The following is a 17,381-nucleotide window of genomic DNA, read 5'->3' as shown; positions in this document are numbered from 1 at the left end:
GCCTAAGTGGTTAAAGTGTCAGACTACTAGACTAGTACCGGTAACCTAAGGATCCCTATTTGCGTGGGTTGAAACCCTATCTGGTTGGTTTCAGGTGTATCTATAAGCTAATCACATCCTACACAATTGAATTAAAATAAATTCTGTATAAACCAAATCATAGAAATGAAATAATTGTATCAAGGAAGGAAACACAAACATGTGATAAGAAGAATTCAAAGTGTATTTTTTTCGTAATATTTATCATTATATAACATGCTTGCCAGTGACCCAACATTTTTTCAGTCTTTGATTCAATATGGAAACACTCATAATAATTATACTATCCAATATGATATATGACAATCAAGTATGATATATGACAACCCAATATGATAAATGACTCTTAAAAATATGCAAACAAAATTGTTGAAGCAATAATTTGACATTTCCCCATAAGGATTCCTTCACCACAGCTTTTCTAACCTGTCCGAAATTATGTCCGAAAACTGGATAGCCCTACAATTTTCACATGTCAATAACTTTCATTAAGTGTCAAAAAAGTTTTAAACTTTAATCTCTACTTTCCTAATGAATCAATATTTTATCAGGCCTACATTTGTAAAGTATTAGCTGACTTGGCATGAAATACCGGAATCAATAACCAAACAGCCAATATTGACATGTCCAAGAATATTGGACAAGAATGAGGAATGAATTCTATTTCTGAATAAGTAAGACACAATAGTAAGTTAATGTTGAAATAGTTATTTTTGTTTCTTGCTTATTTATCTCTCTCTCTATATATAATGTTAATTTATCTTAGCATGTAATGTACACTCTGAAATATACCTTGTAGAACTCATCGATTGTGGGGACGTTCAATCGACTTGAGCTCCAGTCACGCGTGACCTCCACCTCTTCTTTCTCGTTTAACCAGATCAGCTCCTGTGTCGCAGCTTGAAGGAAATCTATTAGGGACTCTAGACCCTTCACTCTCCGACTGGAGTTGTTCTGGAATTATAATTCAACAACATATAAATAGACTGTAATTAGTAAACAAGATGTCCACTAGTTGATAAATCCTCTCTGGCTATAGGAGTGAAATTCTACCATTTTAATCACATGAAAGTCAACTTTATCAACAGGATAAATATAAAAGACAACTCATCTAAACATCTTGCATATTACAGTTTGAGATTTCAAACATACAGTCATGATATTCACTTTAAAATCTCTGATTTACTATTAATTCAGATTCAGGTGCAAACTCAAAGATTTTTCATGGAATTCTTAGTTAAAACTATATCTACCTATATTGTCTTAAAATGAGTCTCCCTCATTTTAATTTGGCCAAGTACAAGTTTTTAACATATCTTAGCTATATGTCAGCAGAGCATTCCATTTCTGGATGGCTACTGCCAACTTCCATACTTTGAACCCTCAATGGAGGTCAAATACCACTAATCATAGTGTCATCAACTAAATCATTAAATATACAAAACATATGATTACTTACACTAAGTAAGGAATAGGCCACTTCTACCTTGGACAGCCATTCTGTGTAAAGATCTTGCTCATCAGGGGACAAATTTCTCTGTAATAAACGATTAAACTTTATAAAATATTGTTTCTCCACTTCAAACTAGTCATTATAAGTGACTGCAGTTACCTCCCCTATACCAGTCACATAGCCATTACAAACCATTCATGACAATTGGCAAAATTTGAATACTACAACAGTGCTGGCAATTCATTTGTAAAGTAGAACCTTTAAACTGCCATAACCTAGCCAAATAGTTTTATTGCATGAAAAAATCCCAAGTCAATGTCACAATTCAAATCCACTTTAATAAAGGGTATGTGATATGAATTCAAGGAATGACCTTGACCTTTCACCTGCCTTTGCCACCAGTACAAAGTATTTCCGTGCATTCCAACCAGGCTCTATATACTATAGGTACCTTAATATTAATACATGCATTTCAATATTGAAATCCCTTACAAATTATATAGACTGTTCCAAATTCAAGCTGGGTAGATCTTTTATATAAATTCACCAGGTTATTGGTTAAACCACTTGAATGCAAAGACTGCCATTTTTTTTTTAAACACAAATTCACATTGTTCATTCCAGTTAAACAAATCATTTTACACTGCATCTACTTATCTATCAAAAGGGCAAAGGCAGTTTGATAAAAAACATGTTTTAACATGAGATAAAACAATCCCTGTTAAATACATCGGGCATCAGTTTGATGAACAAGTTCAAATGCAAATTTGACAGTAAAAGTGTCAGCATGAAATGGTATTAAATTGTTATGTTTCACCAATTAAACTTTAAAAACTGTAAAATAAAACTTTTATTTCACTCTGCATGTTAGATTTAAATAAAAGTTTATTCATACCAAAATACAAATGAATAAACAAGATAAATTTTCAAGGCTATTAACTGAAGGTACATCTCAACACAAAAGTAATGAGCCCTTCTTTTTATTTTTTTCGATCATAAATCATCCTGATGTTTTTCTTGTAATATAAAATATTGAACACCTTTTATATTTTTTTTATTTAGTATTTGTGTGTACTTATTGTATACCATCAATAAGAAAAATCTATTTCTATTTTGACATTCTGTTCACATTGCTCTATCAAACTGTTAAAGCAGCACACATCCAAATGTACATTTTTTAATTTATAATTTATAAAGTATTCAAAATAGCAAAACTGTTGTCATGTGAACAAAGAGAATGGTTTCAGATATGCATCACAAAAATAGCCTTTATTGTGCAAAATTAGTCCTTACTCAGAAACTGTGCACAAAAGAAAACATCATTTTGAAATATTATATTCAGTTATATCTCGACCAAACAAGAGGAAAAACATATACAATGTAGATGCTAAAATAAATGATAATTTCGTTTCATAAGCTCTTAATAAAGCTCATTAAATTTTGATTTATTAAATTTACGTTACTAATCTGGTGATGTGCAGCTTTAAAATTACTTCTCTATTACATTCTGGAAACATTCATTCATACAATTTCCAGTAAAATATGGTCAGTTATCTAGTAATGTTCAGATTTATCGTTACTTCACTGTGTTCGACCAATACGACCATTTTTAACATTTTCAAAATTGATAGGGTAACCAATACGACCATTTTTAACATTTTCAAAATTGATAGGGTAACCATTTCTAATACTTACTCTATCATTTATACACTTGTCAATTTCCTTTTTGAACGCTACAATTTCTGCGTGTTCATCTTGGTATGCCTTAAAGTTTTCCTGGGCACTTTGTGCATCCATACCATAATCCGGCATATCCATTGCTAATTGTTTTGCCTCGATCCACTGTAGGCAATGTTGCACATGTCTGAACGATGGGTTATTTTCTACTAGTCGTACTTCTGTGACGACTTCACGGCGCCGTGTTGTTGTTATTCCTTCTTCAACATAGGATTTTGAAAGAAGTTTTTGTATCACATTGCTAAAAAGTTCTGTGCGTAACTGAGAGACCCGTAATCTTAAAGCCGACACTCTGAAAATAAAAGATAATTGATGTTCTTTAAAATAATCATTCTCAAGAAACAACAGAAAGTTCCTATTTTAGAGAAAATCATTTCCTTGCCTTGCATTAAAAGGAATATAATTTTTTTCATAACATGAAACCAGAACTTCATGCCTAATTAATCAACTCAGCACTGTTCAGTACTTCATAAAATACTAATTTAACTATTTTGGTTACTTTAATATTACATATTAAAGGTACATATCTTAAATATAAAAAAAATATATTTTTGGAAAAACTAACCAAAAAAAGGGCCCTTGTTGACTTAAGAAATGAAAGAAGTAAATACTTTAGATAAAAGTCTGCCTACATATTCAATAAATTGAAGTAAAAACTCCCCATTACCTTTTATAAATATTTTCGGAGTTTGCGTATCTACCATCTTGAAGGGCTTGCGCATCCCTTAACAATGAATGAACGTTATCTTCAATAGTTTTCAAGGCTCGTTCTAATGCATCACAGTTTCGCTTGGCTTCGAATGGGTGTAAAGTCTCGGCCCTACGTTCCTCATCTTGAATACGTCTCTCAAGGTCGTTAAGACTATCTTCGCTATGTTTTGATTCTCGGTGTAATTTTTCAGCTAATCTTTGCAATCTCTCTAATCTGTAGAAATATTAAATCGTTTATTAATTGCCAATGACAAATTCGAAACTCTAGCCACTTTACAAACACTATAAACAAGAGCTGTTGATAGGACAGTGCGCTAGACTATTCTTAGCACTTGATAGTAAAATAAGAGCCTAGCTAATGTAGAATTTTTTAAGTTAAAAGAAGGCCATAATTCTGTTGGAGTTACACACCTGACTATTTCCTGCTGAATGGCCATTTCTCTCTCCTGTTGGACATGTTCGAACCGGTTCCACAACCGGTTTATATTGTCTGGGTATAATTCATCATCAGAACCGAGGTGTGAAGCACCAGTACTCTGTAATAGAAAAAATAAATCTATGTAGGTAAATATTTTAAAACGTCATATACATTTTGTGCTCTATGTAGAAATTGACATGTTACCCAAAAAATGTTCATTGTTATTTACCAGTAGTTCTTACACAAGTCTGAAATTGTTTTAACTTCATAAATTGTCAATTCAGTCCATTTCTACATTGGCTAAATATCGCAAGTGACTAATTAGGACAGGTAAAAAACAAAATCTTACACTGGAAGATATCTTTGGCATCCTTTTAATCTTCAAGTTATAATGAATTAAGTTAAAAAGCAATATTATTTCATTTATAATATTTTATACTTGGTACCCTTATACAAAATTCTTTTCCTTTCAATACTACAATTGTCAAAACTTTATTTATCAGAAGAAAACAGTAACTTCTACAAACAATACTCCCCTGTTCCTTCCCAAGGGCAATTACGTATCTATTTTTAGAAATTCTTGAAATGATATTGGCATTGTTTGAGCAAGATAGTATGAAATAAAAAGTAATAATGGATAAACATAAACCAGACATCATAACAAATGCCAAAAAGGTTTTTTCCCTATACAATACCATGCATGACCAAGCAGTCTACTGATAACAAAATACTTTCTATTTTATTATGTTCAATATGTTTTCTTAGGAAAAGATATTTTAAGAACAACAGTACAATGTATATAAATGCTGATTGATAGAATAGTTTTATATCATTTTATTAAATATCTTTTATCTCTCTTTTATTTCATTTTATTTTATTGAATATCAACCTTTGTTTTGAAGGTGTGGTTGTAAGGGTTGTCATGATGGTGATAAAATGGGTTTCTGAGAATACCTGACAAACATTAAAATATTGTTTGTTTTGTTTTTCTTCTTTTATGCTGATATAAGGACCATTTTAATAATGACTAATATTTCAAAGCCTCTTTCACAAAAATACTGAAGCAAATTTGGTTAAATAGGCCATTAAATTAGTTTAATACTACGAAAAACACACAGACACACAGAATGTCTGATATATTTGTGTTCCATCAATAAATTACAATATAGAATAGTGTGTTTATATAACAGATGTGCTCACTAAGGTGAGATGATCTGAAATCAATATCCCTGTCTCTCCCAGCACTCTTTGATCACTCAAACAATAACAGTTTTACTTTCTTCATCCTATCCCTCATTGATAAAATCATTAATTTCATCATTTACAAAACATATATATATTAACAGTATTGCCATGTAAACAGTATTGCCTGTAGTCATATGTTCATATTAATAAAACAAGTTGCTTCACTTTATTACAATTTTCCTCATATCTCGAATGTTGTTATATTTAATTACTGTTCCGTATATTTGTAGATAAAATATATAAAATAGTTTCGATTCGTAATAAAAAGCTATCAGTGAAGTATATCTACAACAGAAATATTGTATCATTATTTTGTAATTATCGAAACTTTATGACAAAATGGTAAAATACCATTAACTGTAAGGCTCATAAATTGTTTGAACTTCTTCACTTTAACACTTTTTATATTACTTTTCATAGCTGGTTTGTTGTAATTCATCCCTAAACTTTTTTTTTTTAATTTTAAATATTAGAAGTATTATCCTCATTGTCAAGATTATATGGCATCTTCCAAGTTTACTTGTAGCAGAAGACACACAAGTATGACCTCTTGCCGTCTGCATGCAATATTTCAGGCATGAGCCGGTTCCCTCACTACAACTATAAATGTAAGGACAGAACTTTTAAGAGGCAACCTATCATAAAAAACTAAGGTAAAAACGGACAACAAAGGAGGACAACCAACTTTCTGTAGGGTAGCTGGATAGTTTCTTTGCTCAAAAGAACTTTACTTGGCTAATGACAGAGATAATGGGATCAGAAATGAGCGACGTTGACCAATTTTCTACAGAAAAGTGCTCCCCTGATAAAACCTATTAATGCAATTTTGTACCAACATTTACTTCTACTAAAATACTATTTTTGATACTATTTGTGTAACGAAATAAAAAAGAATCAACAGTAAAAATCAATGAAAATCGCTCTTTGGACAAAAATTAATTAATTGGTTATTCAAACAGATCGATCAATAAATAATGAAGCTGCTTTGTTTGATTTTCTCATTGTCAACTTTAAACAAAAACATGAAAGAACAAACATGTCATTAGAGAAACCAATTTCTGTAACTTGATGAGACTTGGTGTAGGAGACTTATCATCAGTCTATACATGTAGTTAATGAGCTTGATACATGTATTTGTATCTGTTTTGGTCAATGTTGTTTACATCGTGAATCTATATAAACTGTTCGCGCCTGTATCTAATTGTTAATTTAGCAAGTCTTTATAACACAAATGAGGTCAATTCAAAATATATGTGCGACCATGCAATACCACTTTTATGGAGTCACAAAATCGGCATGGGTATGGCATGTATATCCTGTTTTATTATTCTACATTGTAATCAATGTTCTTGCTTTTATTTACAAGTTTCATTATCCTCTAGGACTGCTGGTGGCAGTCTGATTTTACTAATGCTACCAGTACAGACTAAACTCAGCCGGTACTTCTATGTCATCTTGGATGGCAAATGCCCAATTTTGTACTTTTACTGGTTTAAGAAAATACTATGATTGGAATATAAGCATTTTGGTGTATTTATCAGTTTGAGAAATTGGGTATTTTGGTAGTTTTATTTGCTTGGAAAAAGTACCTTTTTCTCATATTTTTACCTATTACTCTTTTCCTTTTCTTCTCTTTTTTTGAGAACATTTTATTCTTTGCAAATGGGTATTTTTGTATCTTTTTAATAGCTTGTGAAAGTCCCTGAAATATTACCATCTGGTGAATGGGAAATGAAGAGCTACAAATTGATTCCTTATATGTTGTAAGTTATTTATTTAACTGCCATATAAAGACCATTATAAACATGAATTTAAACATGGGGTATTTTCATTACAACAAATGTGTGCACAGTAACATCTGTCCAATGAGAAATCAAGCACCATTTTATTCTCATAAATATTAAAAGCAAGACATTTGCACCATTACTAATGGGGGACACTCTCGTACTTCTTTAAACAAATAATGTTTATGTTTATGAATATGAAATATGCATTCAGTATTGAATTTTTCTTATGTTTAGTTTCAAGTAATTTGAATAACATTAAGTCATGTGACAAATTGGGCACAAGAAGACATCTGAGTAGCACCAACAACCATTTGTAACACAGCTTCATTCAAATTGTCATTACTTTGGTTTACTCCTTTGTATTTTCATGTATTCAACACTTTAGGATCAACAAGTGAAATATAACTTTGTATATCACTAAAAGGATTTCAATATTTAACAGCATAGCATAAGAAGCTCACACAGTGGATGTGACAGTCACTAGATTGTTGTAAGATTCTCCAACAAGTATAATTACTGGTATATAATATAAATGACAAACCTGAATGTCGTCGAAAAGTCTCAATGTTCTTTTCCGCATTTCAAGTCGAGGGGGGACGTCTTCAATTTTAAATCTATGTAGGTCTGACAACAATGACTGGAATACAAAAATACAACAAAAACTGTCAACATAAACAATTAATCATGTCAATTTTCATCTAATATTTAGTGCAAATTTTTACTTTTTTTCCTCATTTTAAATTACACTTAAAACTGCATTATTATACCCGGGGGATTAGCAAGAAACAAACAAACAAATATCACATGTGACAATGTCATTGAAAGATATACTTATTGCTGGTGGTGGTGATGGTGACATTAGTGTATAAATAATTACTTTCATTTTCATTCAGTGGTAAGGAAGTTGTCATATATAACGTTACCTTCATTTTTCAATGTGGGTGGAAGAGGAGAAGTTGTCAGTCAAGTATTAATCACTTTCATTGCAATAAGTGGGGAAGTTGTCAAATACTTACCTTCATTTCAATGAGAGTGGTGGGGAAGTTTCTCTGTGAGTGCATCATAATCACATCTTGTAACCATGTGACCAGGGGGACGGCTAACTCTTTGTATTCATCTATCTTCAACTGTCTTTCCTAAAATGAAAATAAAACAACATTATTCACATTATTCTCATTTCATGTTATCATTATAAATGTTCCTACACTGCTAACAAATATATTTGTATTTCCAAACAAGATATTATGTAACCATGTACCATAGGCAGCAATGTCACCTAGCTAAAAAGAGGACAAGAATAAGTAAAATGCTCTATGGGTTTTTTTTGTTTTTTTTGTTTTTCATTTTTAATTCTTTTTCGGGGAGGGGGAAGGGGGAAGGAGGGGGGGTATTGACTGACGGATGGGGTCATAAATTATATCTTTAACAGTAATGAGGTACTCTGCATCTTGCCCGCCACCAAGCTGCTTGCTTCCACTATAGTTGTCAATCTTATCATGGTTAAAGTAGATTACTGGCCCTTAAATAGGGGAAAAGCTTGTACTTTACATGGGCATTCTGTTCTTTAATATGTTAAAGCACATCTTCAATATTACACATTTATTCACATTATTGTTAAGAAGAACACCAATTCAGTCAGTGCTATATAAAACTTTACCGAGTCTCACGGCCCAAACTTTTCTCTAACACATTATTCAGGATAATAATCATGGCTTTTATTGTTTCATATAAATGTCCAAAAAACACCAACTTGAAATCAAAATCAATCTGATTGTCTTCAAAGGTCATTTAAATTGTAAGTTAAACAAAGAGATTACTGAAAAGAAAGGGGGTGGACACTGAATGAACAACATCATTTTATCTCATAATCATTAATTTTTTTTGCCCATTTAAAACATTGACACTTCAATAATTACAAAAGGTCAGAGATCTATCTGGTATGTTTATTGAAAATATAGACAAATTATTAACTAGTTGTAACCAATTCATTTAACAGCGTCTAGCCTGGAAACCACAAAGTCACAAAGGCATCTCAAATTTGTTTTACGTGGGAGTAAACTCATAAGAGATTAGGCTTTTAATATAATAGAATAACATTGACAAAAATGTAGAAGTTTAAATGACATACTTTGAAGGGCTTTCAAACAAAGCCAAAACTAAACTTATAGTTATAAGTCTAAAGTTAGTAGTTCCAGTATTTTGAAGGGATCTACTACAGTAAATAACATTTACTACAATAAAAAAATCCTTATAAATATGCTGTTTAAGGGATCAAATAGAAGACAGCATAACCTTGAAATGGAATGTGAGCATATTACACAGCATTTATGATTAGAACTGTCAATGCTAGAAATGATATTGATGTATATGTACATGGAGTGTTAACAAGGCATTTCCATATTTGAGCAATGTGACCTAGTTTTTGACCCCAGGTGACCCATATTCAAACTTGACCTAGAAATCATCAAAACAAACTAGTTTTTCATCTGAGATGACCCATGTTCGAACTTCTTTGAGCAATTACTTATAAAAGAATCCTGACCAACTCTGATGACAATTGAGTCAAAAATGTGACCAATAGAGTGTTAACAAGGTTTTTCCATATTTGGGCATTGTGACCTACTTTTGGACCACAGGTGACCCATATTTAAACTTGACCTAGAAATCATCAAAACAAACGGAGATTACCCATGTTCGAACTCATCAGCATCCTGACAAAGTTTGATGATGATTGAGGAAAAAATGTGACCGCTTGAGTGTTAACAAACAAATGTGGACGGACAACAGACAACGGACATTCTATGATCCTAAATGCTCACCCTGAGCAAGCTCAAGTGAGCTAAAAATCATTATTAATTCTGACTACCAGTTATATATAAAATGTCTAGACTTGATGAAAATTCACCAAAAACAGTGTCCTGTAAAAAAGTCATGTCTGGAACTACACTGTTGTTTCAGTGCTGACAAAAGATGGTCAGAAAACCAGCAGATGGCATTTATAAACAATAAACATCATAATTTTATTCCAAGGACATGTATTTTTTAATGACATCATAAAATCAGGTATAAAAGTAAAATACTAATATCACTGATACTTGATAGTTTGATAGTTATTATACATTGTACAATACTGTATTGGAAAAGTACACAGCTGTAAAACCTATATTGGATGAGGCACTAGAACAGTTTGATAAGGGTTTTGCACCTGTGTACAAGTCCAATAGAACTAGTATTGTTTACAATGTTTAATGACCTCTTTATTTCACTTCACCATTTTTTGACATTTTGACAGAACTTTATTACTCCAAATACAACAAGGATTTAAACTCTCAAAAAATGAAAACAAGGCTATATGGAGTCTGATATAGATTTGATGTGAACCTTTTAGATGAAATGAAAACAAGGCTATATGGGGTGTGATATGGATTTGATATTGACTTTTTGGACTCTGGAATTGAGGAGAGATTGGATCCAATAATGATTTCTATTAATTGGTACATCACATGGTGCAAGTGCTGAAAGTGCATTGGTTATACTTTATAAGGTGTGGAATAAATTGATGTTTTGTCCGATATTTATATATCATTGATATGATTTGGACTGAATCAATGACATCTTTAGCTATGATAGTAGTAAACAGACAATATAACAGTATGTTTAACAGCTCTACTCATGTTGCGATGGCAAAATAACATAAATCTACACATGACTTCAAACTCTACATGTGTTGTGACAATAATTTGTTCTATATGTGTTATGATTATAATTTACATGTGTTGAGGTAACACTTACGTTATCCTTGAGGGACTGTTCGACGGAGGGGACGTCCGGGAACACGTCATACAAGGATGACACGTATGTAATGATTGACTTCTCGTCTGGTTTTGGCACATCAACATCTAAAAATAGTAAATGCACATTATAATTTTACATATACAATAGATTCAAATAAATAATAATTTACTCAAAAATACATAACCATTGGAAGAACTGAAATTCAAGCCAAAATATTTTCAAAATACAAAGACATCTACATCAAATGTGCTTTACATTTGAAATATTTTTAATTCTAAACAATAGATTTGTGATGTATGGTTTGACTTTATTTCTAAAGTACAAAATCTGTCTTCTTTTTTTCATCTAGTAAAAAATTCAGTGTTGCCGATCAAAAACAACAACAAACAAAAACAACATTCTTGTATGCCACCTTAAACTTTGATAATGTAAGTCTTCATCTGTTTTTAAGACCCTCACTGTTGCGTTAATTCAATGAATCTACACATTTTAATAGAAATTGAGCCATTAAATTACTCAAATTTGAATCTAATTGACCCAGCTTTAAATGCCATTTACATAAATTATGATAATTAGCAAAATTTGGGGAAAAAATAAGAAAAATTTCTACATTTCAGAAACATGCCATTTGTCGTCTGCTCTAGAATTTATGTTTGTTTCAGCAAAAAAATTTACGTGTTTATTATCGTAATCAACTATCAATCATTCTATAAGGTAATTTACCTATTTAAACAAAATACTGATTCAAAATACGTGCATTTAAACATCCCCTTAATGATTTTAAAGAAAATAAAATTATTGATTATTTTTTCGACAAGTCAAGGTCTGTTCAAAAATAAATTTTATTTTAATTTGAGTCCTAAGTTAGGCTAAGTACCAAAATCATAAATGAGAACCTAAATATTTTTTGTCATTGACCTTACAGTGAAATATAATTGCTCCTGTTAAGTATATGCAGTGCTACCAATTAGCCACATAAAATAATGGTAGAAATAGGAAAGTATCTGGCAGTATTCTTACTTATCTTGTAATCAACAAACAGCAGACGCCCACTTTAAAGACATTAAATTGTTCACTGTTTCTCTGAAACCATAGCTACCTTATTCCAATGAATAAGAAACTAAGTAAAACTAAATATTCAATCAATTGTACCAATAGTATTATCTAAATAATTAATATGACCACTTTCTTTAGCAATAGTAACCTTTTTTATAATCTCGAAATCAAGATGTTATCACAAGAGCTGTGTTGTTATGTTCTAAAGGGCGTATTGAGCGTGGTAATTGCTGAATCTTGAAAAGTTCAATATGCTCTGAAGTATGTACCCCCTTGAGATTACAATAATACTGTCTCTCTGTCACATATGAGTCATATTCTGACAATTATATAAACAGAAATACTCATCTGGCCAATTAATTATTTGTTTTCCCCCATTTTCTTCCTTTATGGATGATAGTTATAAATACAATATTGATAACAGTTATGTTGTGGAAACACTTTATATTGGGTTATACCAACAGTAACTGCAGACAGATTTTTCAGTATTATACCAATGAAATACATTCCACCCTGACCGGTCAGGGTGAAATGTAATGTAGCAAAGGGGTCAGGGTGGGGCGTGATGTGACACAGGGGGTCAGGGTGGGGTGATATGTTGCACAGGGGGTTAGGGTGGGGTGTGATATGGCATAAGGGTTCAGGATGGGGTGTGCTGTGCCACAAGGGATCAGGGTAAGGTGTGATGTGCCACATCACTTTTGTGCCACAGGTGGTCAGGTGATGTGGCACAATCAGTATGTATATCATAATACAGATTTCTGAGCAAAACTTAAACTTCCTCCGACTCTCCATGGTGGAGGCTAAAAGACTATATAAACGTCACAAAAACTTTTCAGTATTAACCTGTGCCCAGTACATAACTACCAGATAGGTCTTTTAATTAAATAATGACTCTTGACCAGTTTTTGCTATTTAACCCTTTCCCCCATGAGCATATTGTGGAAAATGGCCGTTTTCACTGAAAAGCCTCCTGTTACAAGTTCAAACTGCTATGAAACTATGAAAAATGCTTCAATACTAATCAAACTTGGCACAAATGTTGACTGTACCATTGCCTTTGTAACGACATGCTCAGTCTTAAATTTCCTGTTACCATGGCAACGAGGGGGCATCTCAAAGTTGCCCAAAATCACTATTTTGCCTCGATTTTTTCCATCAAAATTTATTTCAAAGTGCTGCAACTTCTCAAGGGATTGAGATAGAGTCAAAGGCTTTTCAGCGTTGGTTACACGTTACATTATGATCGACCTGGGGTCATTTTTAGCCTCTCACAAGTCCAAAATTTTCTTGGCGATGAGGGGGACTCCGCCCCCCTTCAAACCCCCCTAACAGAAGGGGGCACATCCCCCTTCTGGCAACCCCCTGATGTATCTTTTGGATAGGGGGCGGCGCCGAAAAAGTGCTCAATTTTTTTAGCAACATTTCTCAAACGAAAACATGTGTTTGGGGCCCAAATAGGACATTTTTTCACTCTTTGAGGCCTAAAAAAGGGGGGGGGTCGAAAGTGCGTTGTTTCGCGTATATATGGGGTAAAGGGTTAAGCAGATTTTGATTATATCTACAGTAATTTTGACTATTTCAACAATAAATATATCTAACAATATTGAATTAATCCCCTGTAATATTAGCACATATTCATCTTTGTATCAATTATGAATTGTAAATTACCCTTCTTCAAAATATTTTCTTTTCACCCATAAAACAGCCCATCCCTTTTTAATTATGTAACTTTAATCAAGGTTAGTTCAGCCCCCCACTACCCATTCACATATTCAGGGAGGAAATATTGTAAAATAAACATTATTTTTTTGAAATGTAATTTACTCTTTTTAATAACTTTAACCAGATACCATTAAATTTTGTCAATGCATACAAAATATAGTTTCTGTCCCAGAGCATCTTATTCAATCATATTTTTTTTAATTATATAAACTTCTCAAATTTCCGACTTTTTTTACTATCGCCCTTTAACAATCATATCTATCAAGGCTACTGATCTATATACATACAATCTTCAACCTACTCTATAAAAGAAGCTTTTATTATTTCATACCCTGATGAATTTTATATTATGATTTGTTACGGGCCGACGAACAACAAAATCGCGGTCTTTCATACACATATTTATGTTATATATGAATGAATGAAGTAAGTATTTTATTCATGCTTTGTAGTTTGTTTTTTAATTCCGTGACCTCAACAGGTTATTAATCGGCATTTAACTCCGTTTTCACGCGGAGATCAAGACGTATTACGGTCAAATGAAGAAAGTTTAAATACCATCTGTTACCAAGTTTCCGAACTGGTAAAGTGTCAAATATAGACCAAACTATGTTTCTTACCATCAACAAATATTTAACCAACTCCCTCCCAAAGAAAGTTGGGCAGATTAAGTATTAACACACCAAAACCGTTGAGCTGATATCATGTCCTTCTAGGTTACTGGTGGTTGAATACTTAAGATGGACACATGGACACCACATTAGAACCACTTTTATAAACCGTCATTAAGCTAGCTAGTACAACTAAAACAATGCATGGTTTCGCGCAGAATGCAAAGCCTACAGCGAAACTGAACCTATGTTGTCAACTAGATGCCCTACATAAAATTGTTTATAACGTACCTTCAGGGTCAAGCAATCTTGTGACCCCAAACTCCCTCTCCGCTGTAGAGAAGGCTAACTCCAGGTTCTGTCGGTTAGACTGCGTCTGAACCCGGCGAAAATCTATCAAGTCAGGTCTGAAAATATAATAATTAATATATCAATTATGAAACCTGTTGTTTTAGGGGTTTTTTAGGGAACATTTATTATAAACACCACTATAACAGCCTCTAAAGATGACCAGGATAAATCAAAACCTTCCAAAATCTGGTTGCGAAGAAGAATAATAATGCTTAAGTACTTAAAACAACATCTACTTAAGTGTGCAATATGAAAACTGAAATCCTTACATTTAAAAGCTTTTAGAAAGCATTTATCACAAAAACAGCAACTATGCAAAATAACAAGATCTCAGACAAATGGCTCAATAAACAACAAAAGCAACCAAAAAACAAATGGTCTTATAAACAACCATAAAACAAACAAAACAGACAAATGCAGACTTTTCTTGCAAGAAAAGGTGGAACATTTCAAAAAGCCTTACTAAAATGCAAAAAATTTATTGAAATTTGTGATAAAATATTTTAGCAAGATTGTGATAACAATTCACGCCATAGCTGTGTGCTATAAGCCTAATATAATTACTGACTTGACAAGAACTATACAAGATTATTATAGAAGTGTATAAAGAAATAGAAGTAGTAATGGAACTTAAAGGATTAAGGTGAATGGCCCTAGATCTCAGTCATACTATTATAGTACTACAATCAAGGCATTTAAATTGTTACATTTGGCACTCTTCCTAAATACAAAACTTTCAGACTATGCAGTAAATGGATTAACCTACTGCAGCCGAAAGTTTATTACCCTTTGCTTCCAGTAAAGAGCTATGCCATGCTACTGTGACATTCACACAGTTTGACCAGGCTCTATATTGTTGGCTGACTAGCCTTGAGATCCCTGTAACTGATAATCATCAGTTCCAAATATAGAAGTAGGACAAGTCCATTACAAAAATTGAGCAAGGTCAGGGTTACGATTAAACTTGTTACAATAAACATTGTAACAGTAGCATTATTTTTCATAATATCTAAATCTACAAAACTTGTCAAGAGTACTTGATTTAATCCTCTACCAGTACTTTTAAAATCTATAACACATTACAACAGTCATCAATTTCAAAAAGTGTTCCCAATAAGAATGTTTAAATTACTTTATTTTCAATTGAAAGAGTTTATTTCTGGTTTATTTCTGTGAGAGTTTGTTTGAACTTTAATAGCTTTATTGCTTTTTTCCCAAACATAAATGGGCCTTTAGTTCATTTAAGCATTATAAAATTCATTGGTGCAAACTTGACCCTTACTTGACACGAAACATGCAAATGAGATAGGTAAATAATATATTTAATACAGCAGTGCAATATCCAGTACTAAACCATTTAAGTAAACACTAATACATGTGCAAGCATAAAAATGATGTTCATTTATGACTACTGAAAATTTTGTTTAATACAATTAAGTTTCATTTCAAAACAAAAACAAATTTGGAGTATTTTTTCTTTAAGATATTGTTATTGCACAAAGATCAGAACATATTCATTTTAACATTTAAATAAAGGGAAGAGCTTTTTGCATAAAAATACTTCAATTAACATATACACACTGTATAAAGTCATGTTCAAGACATTCAAACTAACACAAACATTTGCCTTTCACAACTCTTCCATACCTCTTGGAAACAAAACAAAATGGAATGACATCAGCATTTTTTTTACTCTTGATTCAATATAAATTGTATGAAATGACTTGCAAATGGTGCCACACTTATTCTTGCAGTTTTCTTTATTGATATGTGCTAAAGCCTAGTGCAAACAATTTTGGACCAATTTGACTCCAGTCTTAATCACTGTTCCTCTTACTACATCAAATTTCTACAATAAAACCTTTCAATGTTTACAAAATGCACAAACAATATGTCTGCTAGTACAAAGCAGAAGACCAAAATATTTGAAGCAGACGTCAAATCTGCAAAATTCTCAGCAGATATAAAAACATCTGACAGACACATACTTGAACCTATACCAAACATTATGTCACATAAGCCTATCAAAATCTGATAACAACATTATAAAATTCCTCTCAAAACATCCAATGATACTAAAATATGATAAAACAATCAAGTGCACAATCATGATCTGCTTGATTGTGCATCAAAACAAAATCCTGACATTAATTTAATCAAGTGCATAAATCAAATCTGAAAACATAATATTTTCAAAAGATGTCCACTTCAGATAAATTACTTCATAGGAAAGTGAAAATGTACATATAATAAAAATAGTAAATAATATCTTGAAATAAAAGAAACTGTTGCAGGTAAACCTTGAATGATATTCAGCCCTGCAAATCTTGTAAAAAGCTTATACAAGTAATGATGCCACATCCAATATTTTTTCCCTTTTTTCTAATAAAGTGCACCAATTATCCCATCACGCATAGAAATCAGACAAAATTGAATCAAGCACATCTTCTGAT

The 17,381-nt window shown here is 32.1% G+C and overlaps 1 protein-coding gene across 1 annotated transcript in view; it reads right to left on the bottom strand.

The window, feature by feature from the left end:
- LOC132731938 (microtubule-actin cross-linking factor 1, isoforms 1/2/3/4/5-like) overlaps nt 1-17,381 on the bottom strand; it is a 134,014-nt gene that overhangs the window by 95,305 nt on the left and 21,328 nt on the right. Inside the window, 10 exon segments of the mRNA XM_060718232.1 lie at nt 466-498; nt 832-993; nt 1,499-1,576; nt 3,188-3,521; nt 3,897-4,154; nt 4,352-4,476; nt 7,932-8,027; nt 8,407-8,526; nt 11,183-11,289; nt 14,869-14,984. Of these exon segments, the coding sequence (XP_060574215.1) occupies nt 466-498; nt 832-993; nt 1,499-1,576; nt 3,188-3,521; nt 3,897-4,154; nt 4,352-4,476; nt 7,932-8,027; nt 8,407-8,526; nt 11,183-11,289; nt 14,869-14,984 (1,429 nt within the window).

Source organism: Ruditapes philippinarum, unplaced genomic scaffold (genome assembly GCF_026571515.1).
Source record: "Ruditapes philippinarum isolate M1 unplaced genomic scaffold, ASM2657151v2 ctg10_1_1_1_1, whole genome shotgun sequence".
Classification (NCBI taxonomy): Eukaryota; Metazoa; Mollusca; class Bivalvia; order Venerida; family Veneridae; genus Ruditapes; species Ruditapes philippinarum.
This window is presented reverse-complemented; position numbering and strand designations above follow the sequence as displayed.